Genomic DNA, 22,160 nt, shown 5'->3' on the forward strand with positions numbered 1-22,160 from the left:
GTCGACAAGTCTACTTGGATTTGGATTCAGTATCTGGTTCTGTCAGTGTGTTTTATCTGCCCAGTCCAGACAGGGGCAATCCTGTGGGCAACTGTGTATATGAACAGGAATCTTTACTAGTTAAAAATCCCAAGCCCCGTAAGAATGCTGGTACCACAAGATAACTTAAGCAACAGATTCTATTGACTTGAATATAGTTACAGAAATACTGCCTGTGCACATCCCAGTCCCATGGCCACCATGGCTGTTTACATAAAACATGGGTCATCTTCAACAGCCATTTTTTTCCTTCACAAATAAATCACAGATTTCAGAAAGCTGTCAAATGGATCGAAGCTAATTCAGCACAGCATCTGACAGCAGTCTTAGTCCAAATGGTTTAGTGTTAGAGTTGATCCATAGATCACTCTGCCCTATTTCTACCTTGTAACTCTCTAGATTAGGGATGCCCTAGTCTAGGAAAGATGCAGTGTAGCCCATAGGAGAGGAGCTGCAGTGTGTAAGGAGGCTGAATTTGGACCCTGTGTGAAACCAGACAAGCGATACTTTTTCTACTGTGCCGTGAGCCATTCAACAGTCAAAAATCACTGTCTTTGAAAGATCTGTTGAAAAACGGGAGTCACTAGGCAAGTGTGTTTGTCGTGGGGGCTGTGTTCAGTAGGGCTGGTCATGCTCTAGGAAGGACAGGCTGCTGGGAACTTCTAAGTGTCATGAAGTGCAATACATAGTGCAAGCTGTGTACACTTTATAATTTGCCCTCGGAGCCCACAGCAGAACTGTGGCCTCTGGCTTGGTTTTCACATGAAGTGATCTCTAGTAGTAAATACTAATGATGCTGCTGTGCTCTCAGCAGCTTGGTGCCTAACAGCACATTGGTTAATGCTGTTGACTGAGTCTGGGAAAGAGGTGATTTGCTTACCTTCATGGAAAAGGGAGGAACAATCATAAAGATCAAGGTGATCACTTATTGTGCCTTACATTTTTAAAAGACAGAAGTTGTATGAAATATTTTGATCTCCAGAAAGGAAAGGTCCTTCTAGTCTGTATGAATTCACATGTGGTTTACCAAATGCCTGAATCTAGGGAAGACTGTTTGTCTGTTATGAGGCTGTTTTCCATATGATTTTTGCACAGTTGTGTCAGAAATATCAAGAACTGCTTACTCAGCTGGGCCCAAATCCTGTTCCTTTGGTCCTTTCATTGTTTTACAGTCATATATGAAAGTCTACCCCAGAAAAGGATAAACATGTTCTGAGATACTGTCATATTTTGAGAATGCAAGGACCTAAACAAGACTCAGACTCACTGCATCCTCCTTAGGAGTTATGGCCATGAACCTCCTTGATTTCTCCTGAGCTGTGTCCAAGAGGACTAAGGTCAGCCCCCTTTGCAGGATTTTGTATATTCCATCTACTTTCTGAGGTGAATGTAGTAAAGACAAGAACATGACAAGTTATCTGCTTCAGCAACAAAAAAAAAACAAACCCCAATATTAATTTTTATCGCTATTCTGTCTCATCTCCTTTTGTGGAGAGCATCAAACAAAACATTAGTTTTGTTTTTCTTGAACTAAGTAATAAACTGCAAATTTGAAATTTCCAGTACTTTCTTTTGAGAAGCTCCCAGTAAACTAAAACATATTTCAGAATGCAAAGAAGGGATAACATTTCACTGTAAGATGGAAGGAAAATCCTTCATCTGAACTAACTCAAGTTAATGAATGAGTTTTCTTCGAAAGGGGGTTCTCAGGCACGACAGTAGAAGCTGGAGAAGTCAAAAGGAGAGCAGCAGGACAGTGTATATTGCCTAGGCATGTGATTATGGTGTGAAGGCTCGTGATCTATACCATCTTGCTCTGTCTTCCCTGCTAGGCTTCTCACATCACCCAGCAATGAGATTAGTGGAAAGAGAGAAGTGTGCTTGCTTAGTACACTTTTCTTAGCATGCTGAGAAGTAGGATGAGACAGAAAATAGGGGTGTTTTTGTTCAGTTGTGCAGGTTACGGGGATGATTTACATTGCAGTAGAGAATGCCTGGGGTTGTTTTCCTTCAAGTGTGCCAGGAGGTGGGACAAGACTTACTGTTGGTTTCATATGTACTGTCAAAGCAACTGCCTACATACAGCTGCACGCATTCAGCTTCTTGTGAAAGACTGCTACAGACAACACTGAAGGAAAAACTGTTCTTGCAAGCAATGTTCTGCCTGCCCAAAACAAACAACCAGCAACAGTGGTTTATGTAGTAACTTGGAGGAAGACGTCTGGGGATTTTCATCCTTTAAGGCAGGGATCTAGGAAGAGAACCCAAAGAGAGGAAAAAGGATGCAGTTGCAAAACAAAAATAAAAAAGACACACTGGTACAGAAGAATCAGTTGAGAAATGAATCTCCCATAAAGGAAAAGGATGTGAAAAAGCAAGCAGATGATGGAACAGCAAAAAAGATTAGGAAAGCCAGTTGCAAAAGAGGAGAGGAAGCTGTGATTGAGATAGCAAAGAGGTGGAGCCTAAGACAGAGCAATGAAGCCATACATGAGACTGACATAAACCAGGAAACAAAGCAACCTCCAGGTGTAGGAGAGAACAGATGGGAGCAAATACGAGATTCACCTCTTTACCAGAGATTCATCCTCTGACTCAAGCAGATAAGTGAACGTAGTGTTGGGTCAAAACCAAGAGAATGAGATACAGACCAAAAGCTGAAAACTATCAGAGTAAGCATTATAGGAGGGGCTACCAGAAGCAGATGGATAGGGAACAAACTTTGTCTATAAATATCATAGAATCATAGAACTATAGAATAGTTAGGGTTGGAAAGGAACTTAAGATCATCAAGTTCCAACCCCCCTGCCATGGGCAGGGACACCTCACACTAAACCATGGCACCCGAGGCTCTGTCCAACCTGGCCTTGAACACTGCCAGGGATGGAGCACTCACAACCTCCTTGGCCAACCCATTCCAGTGCCTCGCCACCCTAACAGGAAAGAATTTCCTCCTTATATCCAATCTAAACTTCCCCTGTTTAAGTTTTAACCCATTACCCCTTGTCATATCACTACACTCCCTAATGAAGAGTCCCTCCCCAGCATCCCTATAAGCCCCCTTCAGATACTGGAAGGCTGCTACGAGGTCTCCACACAGCCTTACCTTCTCCAGGCTGCACAGCCCCAACTTTCTCAGCCTGTCTTCACACAGGAGATGCTCCAGTCCCCTGATCATCCTCATGGCCCTCCTCTGGACTAGTTCCAACAGTTCCATGTCCTTTTTATGTTGAGGACACCAGAACTGTACACAATACTCCAAGTGAGATCTCACGAGAGCAGAGTAAAGGGGCAGGATCACCTCCTTCGACCTGCTGGTCACGCTCCTTTTGATGCAGCCCAGGATATGGTTGGCTTTCTGGGCTGCAAGTGCACACTGAAGCCAGCTCATGCTCATTTTTTCATCGACCAGCACCCCCAAGTCCTTCTCTGCAGGGCTGCTCTGAATCTCTTCTCTGCCCAACCTGTAGCTGTGCCTGGGATTGCTCCGACCCAGGTGTAGGACCTTGTACTTGGCATGGTTAAACTTCGTGAGGTTGGCATCAGCCCACCTCACAAGCGTGTCAAGGTCCCTCTGGATGGCATTCCTTCCCTCCAGCGTATCAACCGAACCACACAGCTTGGAGTCATCAGCAAACTTGCTGAGGGCACACTCAATCCCACTGTCCATGTCAGCAACGAAGATGTTGAACAAGTCCGGTCCCAACACCGATCCCTGAGGGACTCCACTCATTACTGGTCTCCAGCTGGACACTGAGCCACTGACCACAACTCTTTGCATGCAGCCATCCAGCCAGTTCTTTATCCACCAAGTGGTCCATTCATCAAATTGATGTCTCTCCAGTTTAGAGACAAGGATGTTGTGTGGGACAGTGTCGAGTGCTTTACACAAATCCAGGTAGATGACATCAACTGCTCTACCCCTGTCCATCAGTTCTGTAGCCCTATCACAGAAGGCCACCAAATTGGTCAGCCATGCTGGCTGTCACCAAGCACCTTGTTGTTTTTCATGTGCCTTAGCATGCCTTCCAGGAGAATCTGCTCCAAGACTTTGCCAGGCACAGAGGTGAGAGTGACTGGTCTGTGATTCCTTGGGTCATCCATTTTCCCCTTCTTGAAAATGGGGGTTATATTTCCCTTTTTCCAGTCGTCGGGAACTTCACCTGACTGCCATGATTTTTCAAATATGATGGACAGTGGCTTAGCAACTTCATTCACCAACTCCTTCAGGACCCACGGATGGATTTCATCAGGTCCCATAGACTTACGTACATTCAGGTTTTTAAGATGGTCTTGAACCAGATCCTCTTCTACAGTGGGCCTAAGGTCTCCATTCTCACAGTCCCTGCATCTGCCTTCCAAGACTTGGGTGGTGTGGTCAGAGCGTTTGCTAGTGAAGACAGAGGCAAAGAAGTCATTAAGAACCTCAGCCTTCTCCAAATCCAGGGTAGCCAGCTTTCCTGATAGCTTCCAAGGAGGGCCTACGTTGTCCATAGTCTGTCTTTTATTTGCAATGTATCTTGGATGAACACCTTGGAGATGATATTTTAATTGAATGAACTGAATTAACTGATATTTGAATTGAATGAATTGAATGTCAATGTTGGTACAGGAAAAGATGTGCATATATTAGTTGTTAATAATCTTGAATTGTAATTAGAAAGTTCCTAACAATTGGATCAGGCTACATACTATCCTATTAGGAGCAGAGCATGTAGTCACATCCTAGATTATCTCCAGGTGGAGCTTGATAAATTTGGGGATGTAATTATATACGAGATTGATATCCATTATAAGAGAGATCAGACTGGATGTTGCAGGAGGACCTTACTAGTCCCTGCCCTAATCTTATTTTCTTAATAATGATGCTGTTGACTCATACTTATTGACCATGACAGGTGCAGACAGACACGTATTTGCCTCACTTTCCAAGCCAACTAAATGCCACCCACATCTGGAATCTGTGCAGCTAAAGTGGCCCAGGGGTGTACCCAAGTTGTTTAATCTGTGCAAATATATAACTTTCAGATCTGAACTGGCTTACTTTTGCCTAAGTTGAAGTGTGGGCGAGGGAGTCCACACCTATCCATACACCCTCAGAGGGCTGTGCTGGGTGCTTATGTTCAGTGCCTCAGAAAAGTGTGAAAACTACTTAGATTAGACTGTACAAGCTGATATATCAGGGCTGAAGTGACTTGAGATCCCAGAAGAAACATAGTAGCAACATCTAGTAATCCAGGGTACCACACTGGCATGCTCAGGAGTGCATGCAACATCTTTCTGGTCGTGTCTGTATGACAGTGTGGTGTTTGATTTACTGGTGAGATCTGATTCACCAGCGCTGTGTACGACATGTCACCAGTAATGATGACTTACATCTTTGATTGCTCTCCCAATTGTGCTGAGTTCCTAGACAACACTATGCAGTGGAGGTGATGCCGCTGATCCTCCTAGTTAAGAGCATCCCTTCCTTGTCTGTCATGCTCCCAGAAGTTACGTGGCTCCTCAACAAATGTACGACCCACTGCTCACGCTGCAGTGGCCACAGCTATCTACTGCAACAAGTCATGCTCCAGTACACTGACTGACATTTGGATATTTGGAAACAAATGTTTGTATATATTAGGCATATGACAGATTATTTTTAATTGATAATAAGATCTGGTGGGGATAGATCGTTAGACCCTTCGCTGCGTGGTCATCTCCATAAAAAGACCTTTATTTTGCAAATTCCTCTTCTGACATCCTGACTACTGTCACAACCACACTAAAATTCCATTCTACACTCCTAGTAAACATCTATGACTTATGTGAGTGTGCATGGCTTGCGCTGTTTCTCTTGTGACTGAAATGGGACCATTCTCACGCTACTTGAAACTTTGTATTCTTGGCTCCTGAGACTGCCTGCTAGAGATAGCTGTGGCTATGTCTTCCTTTGATGAAGGAGTTCTTATCTTAGGTGAGATGTGGAGTGCGTCATCTTGCAACATTTCTGCTACCCCCCCCTCCCCAGGCAGAGAGACAGCAAGCCCACAGGAAGAACGACAACTTGTACTTTCAAAATCACAACCTCACCTAGGACAACAACTGATAACAAGCCCAAGCAAAACCGAACTACTGACTCACCCTCCTTCTCCTGACCCACTCGAAAAGACTGAGGATATCTGTACAATTAGCAACACCGGCTTCAATGAGATCCTTTTTTTTTTGTCATAGTGCTTTCATCCAAACCTAAGGCAGGTGTCTAAGAGAGGGGAGGCTTTTCTCCCTCAGAGCATGCTCATGTCTGTTCTGTACAGAGAGAACGACTTACTTTCAAGGTAGATCCCTCCATAGTAAATGGCATGTTGTTTTTGCCATAGGATTGCTGCCTTAGTGCTTCTTCAGTATCTTCTCTTTTTATTCTTTCCCTGTAATGTGTAGGCTTCCACATTATTTTACTGTGTGATATTGAGTATAGCAGAGAACACAGAAATACTCATTTTCAGTGGGATTTTCTTAGGTACTCAGGTATAGTATTTGTTAGCTCTTTAAAAACACTGGTTAATATCTTCAAAGATGTGTCACAAAACAAATATCACAATAACATTGTGATTTCTTTTGACAATGAAGGAATGAAAAGCAGCAAGACTAGAGCCACTGAAAGCTTTCCTGCACTTTGGATGTGTACAGACTGACTCTTCGGTGCTTGCAGCACTATGCATCATTTTGGAAGTGTGAAACACAGCTTGTTGTAACCTGGACTGCAGATGTGAGTTCTACAAACCATGCTTCCCCCAGCGCCGTGTTGGCCATGGTGAAAACAGAAAGCTTGTATTCCAGTTAACACTGTTAGTAGCAGATTTATTCTGAGACACATACCACTCTGGAATGCCTGAAGTAATGCCTCTTGACTTTACGTGGCTGCCCCACACTGAGTCTTAGCAGACAGCAGCCTCCTCCATTGCACAGTCATAACAAAACCCCACAGCAGAGGCAATTGTTTGCTCCATGTAAGGTAGGGAGTCCTGAGAGGAAACCACAGGAGTTTGTAATCAGATCATTAAAAGAGCTTATGATAATATTCAAAAGGAGGCTAGAGCAAGGTCTCACAAGCAAAATAAATTTACGTTTTCATTCTTGATTTTGCAAATGCAAGTTTCTTCTGACAACTTAAAAATGCTGTCATACAGCAGTCACCAGCTGGGAAAGGAGAGGTGCCTCTGAGTGAAAGCTCTGTCTGGGTTATCAGCAGTGCTAGGTAATTTATTTGGCAGGTCTCCATCAGCTAAGCTTCCATTCTGTGGTGGCAATACTGTCATCTTCTGGGCACTAGGAGGCGTGGATGCACATGATTTGCTGGTGGATTTACAGCAGGAGAAAAAGTGGTTTACATTCCAGAAGCAAAAGTAATAATTCCTTGAGTGGTGACAAACCTTTCTCTCCTCATTGTTTTTTAATCGTTTGTTTGATTGTTCTGTGGGTAGAAGGGAAAGAGAGAATTTTCCCTTACCTTCCCCTTGCATTCTGTTAATTTCTCTCTGCCTCTCCATTCCTATGTGTTATTCCCCTCCACTTCTAAAGGCTGTCTTGTTCTGTACCTTTCCTTCTTCCAGAGAGAGCTCCTGCTTTTGCTACTAACCTCTGCTCATGATCCCTCACTTCTCCTGTTTCTGCCTGCCTCTTGTGTCTTCACAGCATCCACCTTCATATGCAGCAGCCTAGTTATATTAGGTACAGATTCTTACTCTGTCCTCAGCAAAGCAATGGTATGTCAACCCGTTTAAACAGTATATCAAGCAAATTACTGCTAATATTTATGCTTGCTTTGTGATGTCTATGAGGTAATGTTTGATTACATAGAGCTTTAACTCAAGGTGGTTGTTTTTCTTTAACTGCATAAGTACTAAAGATATGTTTTGTTAAAGGCCTGTTGAAGGACAGAATTTTGCATTCAGAGCACAGTGAGGTGAAGTCCATGAGTGAGAGTTCCCCTTGAAACCTAGTATTTGCCTTTGTGGTAGAAGATAACACCATCTTGAAAACTCAAGATGCTGACCAGGATCTTCACTGTGGAGCACTAGGCATTCTTTCCAAACAGCTGGTTGCATAGACACAGAGTAGTCAGCAGATAAAGCATTGTCTTCCAGGTGAGCCAAGCCATGGGAACTTGTTGGCATTGTGCCTTCCAATTCAAAGTTGAATTGAAGCCATTGTATATCTTGGAGATAAAGCCAAAGACCTTGAAGCAGATTTTGATAAGTAAAGCTTTGAGCATAGACTGATGTGCTCTCAGTAGCTTGAAATTCAGGCTACTGAGTCACAAACCTCATCCTGGTTTCAGGTTGTTCATGAATCAGTGGGCAGGCCTTTGGCTTATGAAGGTAAGTTGGACGCTACACAGAAATTAGCTCTATTAATAAGATGCTTCTCTCCCCCTCTCCTGCTTTTTTTTTTTTTTTGACCTTCCTTTTTGCTCCTGTCTCTAACCACCCATGACAATTTCTCATTTTACGTGTTCTGTACTTTTTACTTCTGTCCAAAATTCCTCCCTGTTCCCACTGCACTGAGGGTGTTTCTTCCCCTCCCTGCTGTCTCCACACCAGCAGTGAGAGCACTGAGATCAGAGCATGGATCTTCCTCCCATTCTTACTGCAGAAGCTGCTGCATGCCAGCTGGGTCCTGCTTTTGCAACCCTGGCCTGTGCTCCACTGCCACTTGTACAAGTGGAGCATTTATAGTAGCCAGAAGTTGAAAGCTGTTGGGACTTGGGCAGTGTTTGAGAGAAACTCGTATGTCAACTACCATATGGTATTGTCAATACCAAAATAAAGGTTTTGGATGTATACTTCTTGGGTGAATCTTAGAACAGACAAAATGCAAACCTCTTGAACTAATGTTTCCATTAACACAAGCAGCTATGAAACACCTTTACCACTTACCACTTGATCTGTGTCAATACTATTGAACCATTTTAACACAAACTTACTGAAAACTGCTCGCTTGAAGCCTTTCCATGGAAAACATCAGTCCAAAAAGCGGCATTTCTGAAAGGTTTGGGTAGCTTGTAACACAAGAGGGTGAGTTATGTTTACTGTAGAGGTTGTTACTTCCATGATTACTGATACCCAGGGGCTCAGTTGTCTTTCTTGTCTTGTTTGGGGTTTGTTTTCTTCCTCTTGATTTTACAATTTATTCCTCAGTTACCAAAGGGGGGGTAGAGGGAGGGGGAGAAACATATAGTACTTGGTCAAAAGTGGTACGTAGTAAACTCTTTGTCTTATTTAAACTTCTTTTTTCCTTGGTCGACTTTCTTTTAAAGTCCTTTGAATATCCATCTCTATGTAAATATGTGTCGATGTGTGCATGTATATATATGTGAGTCTTTTTCTTACGATTTTAGCTTGACTTTCTAAGGAAGCATGGATTACACTATCATACCCTTTGTCCTCCTTTCTGTCTATCTGCCTGTCAGTCCCCGTTTGGTGAATTTGAGCCCCCTTGGCAAACAAAACTAGAGTGGACCCTCTACTGAAAAAAAAAAAACCATCAAAAATTAATTTTTCTTTCATGGAAACGTAGAGGAAACTTGGGAGAGGAATGGGACAGAGAAGAGATACAAATAGCTTCCCAAATGCTGCTAAAGTATAAGCTTAATGGTGTTTTTATCTTGATGGATAACCAGTGAGCACACACATAGCTTGGCACCAGCCCCAGCATGCGCTGCCTCTTTTCCAGCCAGCCAGATAGAAGACAGTGAGAGGTGATGCCACAACACACTTGGAGGTGGAGACATGGAACTCTTGCAGCAAGAGAGGGATGAACAGATTGTGCACATCTGTAGGAAACCATATTTCAGCATTTCTGCTGTCCAAGGAACATCTGACATCTGTTTGGAGGGAAATTAGGGTAATTATAGAAGGCTGCAGGGGGGGCTAAACGCAAAATGTCTTAAATATGTAGGAAACTGGGCTACATTAGTTGTGCTGCTTATGATGGTGAATAATGGGAGAGGGATTTAATGCCCACAGTTTACTGCAAGACTTAGGAAAGGAACCTGTAAGAAAGCAATTAGTAAGGGGGTGCTTCATCAAGCAATTACAGCCAATGACTAGAGTTTACAGTGGAACAGAAAAGGGTTTGGGATCAGGCAATAACACCCCACGTGAAGGAAGGATTTATACTGATCCTACCATTGATCAGCTTTTTATGTATGTATTCATCTTCAGCTGGTGATGTACTGATAATATTTATCACTACTCTTTTTTCCTGAAAGCAAAAACTTCTGTAAAACCAAGGCATATAGTACAGTTTTCAAAAGCTATGAAGATGCTCACTAGAAATAATACCAGGCACAACTGGAAAGTATGCTGGTGCCCCTAGACAGTCTTCAAATATGTTATACTAAAGGTTTTCAAAAGCACACAGAATCATAAAAGGCATAGATTACTCTGCTTTTAATTCTAAAATGTTACACAATTACTTCATCATACAAAAAAATATTTATGGCTTACAAAGATGAATCAATGATTTGTCTGAAATGTGTTTAGCTCATAAAATCCTCTCATCTCTTCAAAAATAGGTATTTGAGAGCACAGTTGTCATTTGTTTTCAAAGTCATTCTGGCTTGATATACAGAGTTTCTAGAAGTAATATATTTAGGGTGGCCTCTCCTAGGATGGGCCTGAAGAAGAGCTCTTCAATAGCATCTGCATCAATGTCTTGAAGAGAGGCTATTAGCTGAAGAATCCAAGCAAACCTGCTTAGGTTTCTGTGGAACATTGTTGAGATAAACTCCATCAAGACTTGCTGAGCTTCCTGCTGCAGTGTTTGTACATACAGGAGACATTTTAGGGCATGGCATCCTGTCAAAACAAAAATCAAAATAATGAATCTTGAGTGAACACTTTAATTCTGGGTCCTTTGTAATGATGGATTTCTGGCTTTCTAGGTTGTAGAACTACTTTCTCTAAAAAACAATAAAAACTTTCTAAACATACTTTTTGGTATGCATAGTTCTGTCATGTGAAGGAGGATGGTGCAGCATTGTAAACACATTGGAATCCAGCCCATTACATTACATCCAGAAATGGTAACAGGAGGTAACTGACTCGGTAGAGATGGAGAAGCAGCTTTATAGTGTTGTCCACCCACCAGCTGATGCTGATACTGCAGTCTGAGTACGTGGAAACCTGCCAGTTCTAATCTAAATTAGGCAGGCAACATCAGGAAGATAGAGGTGGTGCTTTGAAGCAGCAAGCAGGCTGGCAGTCTGAAGATACAAGTTTACAGCTTACCCAGCCCTGTCTCCTTCCTCTGCTTGCTAGACTAAGCTGGGGCACTATGATTCACCATACTACCTAGATATCTTTATTTACAGTCTAAAAAGAGCATAAAGGTTCTCTGTGAGATGTATCATGACCCACAGGAGCAGGACAGATAATTGTATTTCCTGTTCTTGCACTCCCATTCCTCAGTCATTTCTGAAGTGGAAGAGGTCTCTGCGCTATGAACAAGTGGCCTTGAGCCTCAGTCACTTACCTTCCATAGCATGTGACTTCAAACCTTCTGGATTACTGAGGGTCTTTGTGGTTGCCAGGGGTCAGTTAAAAGGACACCCCTTGTTTATCCTCTGCTTCTGGTGGTATCACCTTGTCATGTAGCTCTCAGAAACTTCTTCCCTCCTGTCTCCACCGCCTTAGGCTAGCACCGTCTTTTGTTTCCTAGAATTGCTGCAGCCTGGACAGGAGCCGCATGAATCCACAAATTTTGACTCCTGCCTCTCCAACCTCTGATGTTTTCTTTAACCTGTCCTCCAACATACACTCCAGGCCCATTTAGCATCTTTTACAGTGACTGATCCCATACCTCCCTGCTATGGGTCTGAATAGCTTAGACAGGAATGTCTCAGGATCATTTGTTTAAGTGTGGGAGGTTCTGCCTTCTTGCCTAGTGCCCTGTAGCAGGGCAAAATGAAGCTGGCTGGGGTTTTTTGTCTGTAGCTGACTGCCCTTTTTCAGTGTTTAACAGCTCTCTTCTCCCTAGACATCACTGCCAGAGAAGAACCCTCAGCAAGGCCTGCAACCAGGCTAGCCAGAAATAAAGGGTTTGGAAAAGTCATCTTCTCCTGCATGATTACCAACAGCTGCAAGCTGTGAAATGGTTCCAAGTGTTAGATTTTTCATGGAAAGGAAGTTGTCAGGATTTTGTACATTCAGGATGAAATTGCAGTTGCTTATATCCATTCAAATTTGCTTAATTTCCCCCTTTGTTCCTTTTTTTCAAATCAAACACCAAATTTCATTTCAAATAATGAAAAACTTACTGTTCTGAGATGTGTTGTAATAATATTCAGTCAAACACATTTCCGGTTCAACTGTAAACCTCTTAAGAGCACCTTTTTTAACAGAAGTCCTGTTGCAGTCTTGATGGAGATAAAGATATATATATAACACTCCATGCACATACATATATGGCAATGATACAATAATAGCACTATTTGTTGTGATTCCAATCTGTTCACTTGTGTAGTTCCTATTTTCAGACAAGTGTCAAAAGCAGCAATAGCACTTTCACCTCCCTCTGTGCTGTTCATGAATGGTGGGACACTTACTCATAGAACCATAGAATAGTTAGGGTTGGAAAGGACCTTAAGATCATCAAGTTCCAACCCCCCTGCCATGGGCAGGGATACCCTGCTCTAAACCATATTACCCAAGGCCTCGACCAACCTAGCCTTGAACACTGCCAGGGATGAAGCATTCACAACCTCCTTGGGCAACCTATTCCAATGCCTCACCACCCTAACAGGAAAGAATTTCCTCCTTATATCCAGTCTAAACTTCCCCTGTTTAAGTTTTAACCATTACCCCTTGTCCTGTCACTACAGTCCCTAATGAAGAGTTCATCCCCAGCATCCCTATAGGCCCCCTTCAGATACTGGAAGGCTGCTATGAGGTCTCCACGCAGCCTTCTCTTCTCCGGGCTGAACAGCCCCAACTTTCTCAGCCTGTCTTCATACGGGAGGTGCTCCAGGCCCCTGATCATCCTCATGGCCCTCCTCTGGACTTGTTCCAACAGATCCATGTCCTTTTTATGTTGAGGACACCAGAACTGCACACAATACTCCAAGTGAGGTCTCACAAGAGCAGAGTAGAGGGGCAGGATCACCTCCTTCAACCTGCTGGTCACACTCCTTTTGATGCAGCCCAGGATACGGTTGGTTTTCTGGGCTGCAAGCCCTTCACAGGTTCTTGCCAGCCCAGATGTGGTCAATCAGTAACCCAGACAGAGCCTCCCCTGCAGAAGTACTGCATAGATTGTGCTTCAGTGGGGGGACCTACACTCCATGCTGCCTGCCACCATGTCCCCAGAGGGGTTTTTATGATGGTAAGCACAGTGTCTATGTCACATGAGATCACTTATGGTAAAGCTAAGCTTTGCCATACTTGTTCATCATGCCTCTTGCCCAAGCACTGGCCTAGCTGTGCTGCTACAGCTGAATTTCTGGGCACCCTGTTGAAATTCAGCTTGTGGCTGAGCTCTGAATTGCTCTGTGCCTAGTCCTTCCCCTTTGCCTCAGCCAGTTTTAGTGGTCCTAACAGGAATGAAACATTCCTGGTGGAAACCCACACAAGGTAACCCATGATCCAGGAGAGGGCTTAATGTCACTGTGGTGCTGCCTGAAATTCTTTTAGAACTGAGGCCTGCAGAATATTAATATTTGGCCAAACATCAAGCTAAAACTAAGCTGAAAATATGCTGCATGTATATAGAAAACATTTCCTGAGTTTGATGGGAAGTGTTCATAAACTGTTAAGAATAGTAATTGTGAAATGATAGCTGTACAGGCTTGTTTGCAGCAAAGCAGGTAGGGGAAGTGTAATTTGGGCTGTGTGCAAGCCCTGACTACCTGTTTCAGCCCAGAGTTAGACTGCAACTCTTCATTTCATCTGGAGGCAATGTAGGCTTAGCTGAAGTCCTCCCAGTATCCTTCTGCAGCCAGAAAATAGGGTCATCCCACCTAAGAACTAGGGAGTCACCTGAATCTCTGGATGGTGTCTACAGCATGAAGGGCTGCTGGGCCTTTCATACAGCATCCTGGAGAAGGAGAAGGCATTGGAAGGTGCAAATCCAGACCATTACATTGCTTCTGTTTCTTTAAGTGAAAACTGTATTGTATCCACAGAGATAATAAAAATGCTTGCTTGTTAAACTGTGTACGCCACTGCAGAGGAGGGATTTCTCCTCTTACCCTCACCCTGGCCAAAACCAGTGGGTTTTTCAGCCTGATTTTATTGTGAAAAACTGAGAAACTAACTTGCACTGAAAGGAACTCCACTCATTTGATGCTATGGCATCAAAAACAAGACAATACAAACATCTGGATGACATTGCATCTCACAAACCATAATTTAAATCCTATTGGAAACAAATAAAGTCACTACAGCCTTTAAGCAGCCTATAAACCATTCACCACAAGAATTATCATGGAATAACCAAAGCACTCAAATATCCTTTTGGTGCAATCCCAAGTACAGCACTCTGCTGACAGTGCAGCCAACAGCAGTGATTTCAATGGAAGGAGCTGGGGATCTGAGCCAGAGCAGACTGGAGTCAATAAGTCTTTCCATATACTTTAGTGGGCTTAGAGCTCAGCTTTTAGTGACTCACCCACTCCGTGGTGCTCACCTAGGCAACCTTCCTTCCTAGGAGGCTGAACTTGGCACCAGAAGTGAGAGGATGCAATCACCAGTCTGAGTGTGCTCTGTGACTGCTGTCCCAGACTTCAAATGTAGAGGCACAAAAGGATAAATAAATAAATAAAAGCTGTGCCACCTCAATCCAGAATCCTTTTGCCTCACTGATGAAAATCAGATGATATAGATTATGCTATCTTCTCCAGTGTTCTTGCTACAGAGGAAGTCTTTGTTAAACTGCTTCTAATACATCATGTACATACCCATGTACCACCTCTCTTTTGCTGTACTAAGGGTGAGGCTTCTGTACTGGAAATCAATTTGAAGTGACACGGTTAATTCTTTATGACTTCAGATTTGTTTAATAGAAGCTGTTTTGGCTTACAGTGGGTGACTATCCAAGGAACCTAAATAAACTACTTCAGGCAGAAAATCATTAAACTGTGGAATATAGGTTTTTTTAAGCACATTTTGCTATATTCATAGGAAAGTGTGAAATTAAACATTTGTCTATGAAAATATCCTTCTAGGCACATAATGAGCCATGTGATTTCCTTGAGGACTTACCAGAATTAAAAAGAATAATTCCTTTAAGATAGGCATATTCTTTTGCACTTATGTCCAGGTCCCAGAATTTCCACAGTAAACTCCTTATCTTCTGTACTTCTGCAAAAGATGCTCCCAGTGGTGAGCTGTCCAGTTCATTGCTAGGTGTCAAAGACTGATCGAGGAGGATCTTTTTTAGTAAGCTAGGGGGTGAAATCTCTCTCAGGTCAAAATCCACCCTGTCTTGTGCCATGCCCAGGACAAAAAGAGGGGCCCAGTTCTGCTGTATGAGGACGAGCTGATCCTCCCAAGGCACATGATAAAAAGAAGGCAAGTTCCTAATGAAATTTAAAGTCTTCAGGAGCACTTCAGAGGCTCTTCTCCACGTGGCTTCTGGCATTTTTAGGACAACTCTTCTGTCTGCACAAGAGCAGCCCATACTTCCTGTGGAGTCGTGGGGGCTGCAATACAGCTGGCACTTGGTCTCACTTCCATGCTCTTTGTTAAGGATCTGATACAGGATGCTCTTTGCATGGTGTGTCTCACACTGACATTTCCCATATTTCTCAGGTGGGATCTCGGTAGCCATAGATCCAGAGCTCCCTGTGGAAGGAAGCAGCGCGTGTGGAGTTGTGCATCAACAAGCAGGGAAGAGCATTCCTGCCACGCAGAGAGCCATTGTGTGCTTTTTATGTACACAGGCGGGTGAAAAGTGGCATGACCCTGGTCTGTAAAGCAACCTTGAACTTTATTTGCACCTCACGAGGCGGGGCTGCGGGCAGCTGGAGTACCATGAGGCTGCGGTAGCGCCGCGGGGCACGGGCTGGCTGCATGGGCGCTGCTCACCGCCTGCCGCGCCCGGCCTGCTGCCGGTGGCTCCGTGCTGCTGCTGCCGCCGCCACCGGCACTTTTACAGCCATATAACACCTATAACTCCCCTTGCCCCTGAGGGGAAGCCCAGTGGAAACTGCAACCCCGTCAGAGAAGAAGGAGCAAGTTGTCGGTATTCGTATTGATCCACCTGCCTTGCCCACTGGCTAATGCTCTGGGATGCACAGAAATGTTCTTATACTTACAAAAGATGCTGTGCTGGCAGGACCTTGAGGAGACACTTTAATTTCCTGCTGAAAGAAGCTACCTGGAGACACTGGATGTCTAACACTGCTTTTCACAGACCACTTTAGTGTGTGTGTACTTTAAACTGTAGCTAACAGGATGTGGCTCCTGTGTCAAGCAGATCACAGTTGAAAGTCCCAGGGATGGAAATCCCATACATAGGAATTACTTAACATTGCTGGGAGATCTGAGAGAAATTTCAAAGAAAGTCAGCTGCTATAGTTCATGACAATGTTATCTCCTGCATTTCACATACGATAATTTCAAACACAGAACACATGGAATTCTCCCAGACTCACTGTGTAATGAAATATTCTTCATACAAGCTGTGGAAATAAAACTGATGAAGAAAGAAAGCAAAATGGCAGTTTGTACTGTTGTACGTAGGAACTTCTGTAGCAGAGCAAGAGCTACATTACTCTTCAGCCAACATCAGGGAGCATTAAATAGCAGGAATGGAAGGAAATGGACCAGAATAAGAAGAAATTGCTAGTTCAAGTGGTTTTTTACTTCACTCTCTCTTGCTTGCTCTTATACAGGGGAAAAGGTACTAGTTTTTTTTCACCAAGCATAATGTTTATACATCCCTACCATCTGGGCTCTTAGCATGTCTTAACAAAACCTGAGCATTAAAAACAGCAGCTCCAAGAGCCACTTCTGTTAGGTCTCAGGCCTCAGGTGGGTAAAGGCCATGCCACCAGATGCATAGCCACAAATTTGTCCTTTGCTACAGTTGGTTGGCTTTTTCCATGCTGGGCCATTTAAAAATTTCCATTTATTTGCCTCTCCATTATATTTATGTTGCAAAATTTTCCCTTTCTGAGGGGATAAAAATGGAGGAAGAGACGACTGCTTCAAAGTTGAGCAGTTTGAAAGTGTAGTGCTGCTGAGTCAGGGAGCCCAGAGCACTGAACACCTGATGGGATTCGCTTATCCACCTCTCCATCCATTCAACTGCTGTCTATTGCTAAGGTTCCAAGAGGTTTTTAGGTTAAATGACACAGCAACAGAGAAGTCCCCAGAAAGTCTCATTCTTCTTATTCTCACTGTAAAATTCCAGCTGGGCAGAGGGTCAATGCAATGAACTCCAGGTGCAGGGCTAATACGGTCCAAGGTTCTTCATGAGTTACATAGACTGGCTACTGGTTGAGCTTGCTGAAACCATTCTTACCCAGAGATTGCTTGTGAAAAGTAGTTCTGTCTCCTAATTGCAGGTGAGTCTGGTGGTGTTTCAGTAATCCTCTACTCCAAGGAAGAAAAATCTTTGACTTCAGCCGAAATCAGCACCATTTCACTGTTCACTATCATTTCACCCTCATGATTCATGTCGTCATTCATCGTTCCTATTAATTGTGCTTGTTAAAGCTCTACTCCAGGTTAAATTGGTTCCTTCCCTAGTTTTTTCTCTGAGATCTGCATCAGTCACATGCAGAGTCCTGATGTCAGTAACCGAAGGCATTGGTTACCATTTCTATTTGTCATCAGTGATTTCCTTTGATTGTCTATATTTCTAAGAAGGAAAAACAAATGATATTTTTCTAACAGGAATTCCTGGTATGTTATAATAGCTTTATGACTGTTTACCAGAAATAAAGAGTAAAGGTTACTGCCTCAGTACAATTGCTAAGAATACATCATCAGCTTTTTCTGGGAGAATGATTACTTAGAATCATGAGTCAATATGGAATTGCGGGTGAAGCTGACTCGGGTGGTCCTGATCCAAAATTGCCTGAGATGAGCTTTCTGTGTGACCTGATCTTCTCAAATGTAGAGGACCAACAGTTAAAATTCACCTCTATGCTTATATATTAGACAACAGTTATTTTTCTTTCTAAATCTTACAGAATGGTTGCCAGCACATGCACTTAGATATGAGGCATCTACAGTCTTCTTGCTACAGTAGTAACACTTCTTACTTTCAAATGTTAAGAAAGTATGCTGTACAAATACATGCTGTTTCGAGCATGGTGGCTTGAGAACAGTGAGACACAGCCACATCAGTGTTACTTCTTTCTGCTTTGCATTTATACACTTTTTCAGTAGGAAAGCACGCGCACCCTCACAAATACCTGCTGCCACCACATGCTCTCTGAAGCTACCAGAATTTCTCCCCAGGCACAAGTGCCACCATTTGCACAACAAGAAACTGTATCCTAAGTCCACACACAAATCTGCTATAGGCAGCTTATGGATATTCACACTATCGCTGGGAACTGTCCTGCTGCAAGCACAGCTGCCATCTCCATCTCTCCCTTGAGTAATGTCGTTCTGCACACATGTATGTTACTGTTACAAGTAATAGGTACAGATCTTTGCCTTTGCTGTTTAGGAGATTCACCCATAATGCAAACTTCTTCCTAAAATCCCAGGTTCACAAAAACTGCCTGCTAGCAATAGATGGTCCCATGCTTCTACCCTCTCCGACCAGTGTATAACGGCAGGGTCAGTGTATGGAAGTCAGCCAGAGCTAAGGGATATTTGTTACTTTAAATACCCAATGACTTGTGCGCTTTCTTAAATATCCTATTGGGTGCAAAAGCATAAGGCATGTAGTGGTTTTGGCTCTTAGCCCATATTTGCCAAATAGTTTACTTGGAAGGCTGAAGAGACTTGTCAGATAGTACAGGAGCTTAAGCGGCCATCTCATCCTTACCTTGGCAGTAGCCAAATGTGAGTCCTCCAGGAAAAGAGGTACATATATACTGCTCTTCTCATGCGTACTTTTCCTGTCTTCAATCATTTACAGCTTATGGAATTCCTGAACAAGAGTGATTTTGTCAGTTTATTTCTATCCTATAATCTCATATATACATGTATATAGATCTTGCTTCATTTTATAAATCTTGATAAGGGTCCCACAGTCATTCTTTGTCCAAACTAAAGAGCTGTAGGTTCCAAACCTTGTTGCCCTTCTTTGAACCTTTCTTAGACCTGCATCTTTTCTAAGATATTCTTTAAGGGGAGTGGGAAAAGTATCAGAACAGGACATAGTATCTAGGACTCAGGAGAGCATGGATTTATACAAGCACAGATGAAGTTATCTGTTTTGTCTTTCCCAGAAGTCACTCCTGCATACTGAGATGTTGTTGCCATGAAACATTCACACCCCCCAACTTTTACTCCTGAGTGACAGTCATCAGCTCAGAGGCTCTCATCTTAGTCAGAAGTGTAGTTAGGAGTGTTTTATCTTATGTGCATCTTTTGCCATATACATACACTGAGTTATTGTTTGACACCTAGTTGATGATTTTCACAAACCCCTTCTGCAATTCTTCTGACAGCCCTAGTCATCCTCTGCGTAAGATGCGTTTCTGGAGGAGATGAATCTGATGCTATTTCTTCATATGGGCTGCAAGAAGGAAACATCTTCCTAGGAAGCTGTCAGCAGCCTTTTTGAGGTCATCCTGTCACACCAGTCTGATACATGCACGTATTGCTTGATTCAGTGATCTCTTATCTCTCTGGTCTCCTGTAAAAAAAAAAAAACAGCCAACAAACCAAACATTTAATTGGTCTATAAACATCTACAGGATTTCAGAACATGACTTTCTCTGGGTGTTTTATACAGAGGGAGGCTCTGGGTGAATCTCATGTCACTGGTACTTTTGAGGACACCTGATTTGCTGACATCCTTAATGATGACAAAAGCAGCTAGTAATAAAACTGATGTCTTCCTAGAAGGGTTCCAGCTCCTACTTACCTTGTGCTGCATACCCTCTTTCTTGAGCAATAAAGCTGTTTGTTTCTCAACTAGAGGAACCAAGAGCTGCTGTTCAGACTACCTACTTTCACTAGGCAAACAGTGGGAAGTATAACCCCACAGTCAAAGCCCACTCAGTTTGGAAACAAGCTCTGAAACAGCATCTTTAGCTTATGATCCAACAGGTAATGCCATGGCAAACTACAATTTGGCCTTAAATCTGAAGCAAGGGTATGTAAATTATAAATACAGTTAATTTAAACATGCTTAGCTTATCTTGGAGGCCCATGGGTGAACTTCTCAAGTGACTGATGTAAAGCATGTACTTAAAATACTTTACTTGATGAGGGCTGGTAAAATCAACTTCTTTTTGATGATAGTCATTTGAACAGAAGTAGCAAATTAATAGAGGCAGCTGCCCCAGGAGGCCCTCCAGTGAAATGGTGTCTATCACTGAAACTAAGCCTGTTTTAAATCTGTCTTTGGTGACCAAGCTAGAGAAAAGGCACGCCTGCTTCTAAAGCAGCAATGGATTCCATGTATGCAAGTGAATAAAATAAAACATGGTTACTTGATTAAAGGTTAAGGTTTGTTTTGAAGGGGTGTGAATCTTGAGACATGAGTAAGTTTTAAGCTGCCCAACATCAATCTTTCGATTTCTTCATGTTAGAAAAATCGGTGAACCTTTATGAGGGCAAATTGGCAAATTTCTGTAAGGGCACACCTTGGGGGTTGGGATATAGAGATTGTAAAATAAACTAGAAATGACCTTGTACCAGATTGTGCCATTTTTCTACAGCTCCCCCCCCAAGGAGACAGTGTTTGTACAGTCACCCTTATCGGCACTGGGACAGGCACCATCTGTCAGTTTAAATGTAGATAGGTGCACCACTTATTGTTCTGCAAGTGGAAAATACTGGAAAGCAAGGTAGAAAATGGGTACAGTTTTGAAAAAGCAAAGTTGGGAAATGTTCCTTGTTGGCAGTTCCACCTCCAGAGTGGCACTGGAAAAGTGAGTCCTCCCTTCAGCCCCCTTCCCTGCTGAGAGCACTGGCGGAGATGTAAAATATTTCAATGTAGTATGGAGCCCACTATCATACTAAACTTAAGTCGGCCTTATATCACTGAAGGTAAATGCCTAATCTAGTGATTAGCACTCTATAAATGCCACAGATTAGCGAGTGAGGTTTAGATGGCAGATTTGATATGCAATGTATATCTTTAGTCTTGTCTTTAGACATTTTATTTATGATGGAATGAGCAAGGGTGTAACAAGTAACCTGTGGTCCAAAAGCCTAAGTCTCAGACATTTGCATTTTATTTGAAATATATGAGGGGTGACTAACTTCAACCAGAGGTATAGGACTAATACATTGAATCTTCCCTGTGACAAAATTTAACATGCCCAAACTTCCCTTACTGTTTGCCACAGGACAACTTCTCTATTGGTAACTCTTAAATTAAGTATCTATCTCTTCAGATTGGGGAGGGGGGAAAGAAGAAAGCAGTTCTATCTCAAAATTTTGACTTCCCTACAGCTCGGGCTACTTAAAAACTGATAAAAGATTCTACATAATTTGGGTTTGATTCTTCATAAACAGGTTAAAAACTGAAAGGGAGGGAAAGGATTAGAAGATAAATGTCAGCACACTTAATAAGAGCACATTTTTACAAGGTAAATGTTACTTGCAAATAGTCATATGAAAACATGAGTTGCCCATGGAGACAAAAGTGGACACAAGACACACGCACTTCCACACCATTCACTGGCAGTTTGAAAGACATTCAAACCTTCTTCTAGACCTACTTCTGTATGTAGTAAATGAATGTATTACTCGTTGAGTATTGAGATTTTGGCATTTCTGACATCAACTGCTGCTCACTCTGGCATTTATGTTATTCTTGTCTCTCTGAAAAACAGCTCTGAGGTTTTTAGATGCAAGTACATTTGCAAAAAAAAACAGATTTTTGAAAAGAAGCCTGGCTCCATTTGTCTCAAGAAGTCTGCACTTAATCACCTTTAAAAAATACTATTACTTTAAGGTCAGTGGAAACTCCATTAAAGTGTTTCAAGGAACCGT

At 42.8% G+C, this 22,160-nt stretch overlaps 1 protein-coding gene and 1 long non-coding RNA gene across 2 annotated transcripts; one reads left to right on the forward strand and one right to left on the reverse strand.

The window, feature by feature from the left end:
• Positions 1 to 6,654: 6,654 nt before the first annotated feature.
• Positions 6,655 to 19,857, forward strand: LOC133214952 (uncharacterized). The gene is made up of 4 exons (XR_009726279.1): positions 6,655 to 6,790; positions 8,169 to 8,280; positions 9,761 to 9,927; positions 19,661 to 19,857. It is a non-coding gene; the product is annotated as an uncharacterized LOC133214952 (long non-coding RNA).
• Positions 10,636 to 15,908, reverse strand: LOC133214901 (nuclear receptor subfamily 0 group B member 2-like). The gene is made up of 2 exons (XM_061358310.1): positions 15,285 to 15,908; positions 10,636 to 10,883 (listed from the first exon to the last, which is right to left on the reverse strand). Exons 1-2 carry the CDS (start codon positions 15,850 to 15,852, stop codon positions 10,636 to 10,638), a joined length of 816 nt encoding a protein of 271 aa, XP_061214294.1. The 5' UTR covers positions 15,853 to 15,908.
• Positions 19,858 to 22,160: the final 2,303 nt, after the last annotated feature.

The sequence above is a fragment of the Neopsephotus bourkii genome, unplaced genomic scaffold (assembly GCF_033783945.1).
Source record: "Neopsephotus bourkii isolate Nb327-2 ecotype Australia unplaced genomic scaffold, CSIRO-AGI_Nbou_v1 NB_941, whole genome shotgun sequence".
NCBI classification, from domain to species: Eukaryota; Metazoa; Chordata; class Aves; order Psittaciformes; family Psittacidae; genus Neopsephotus; species Neopsephotus bourkii.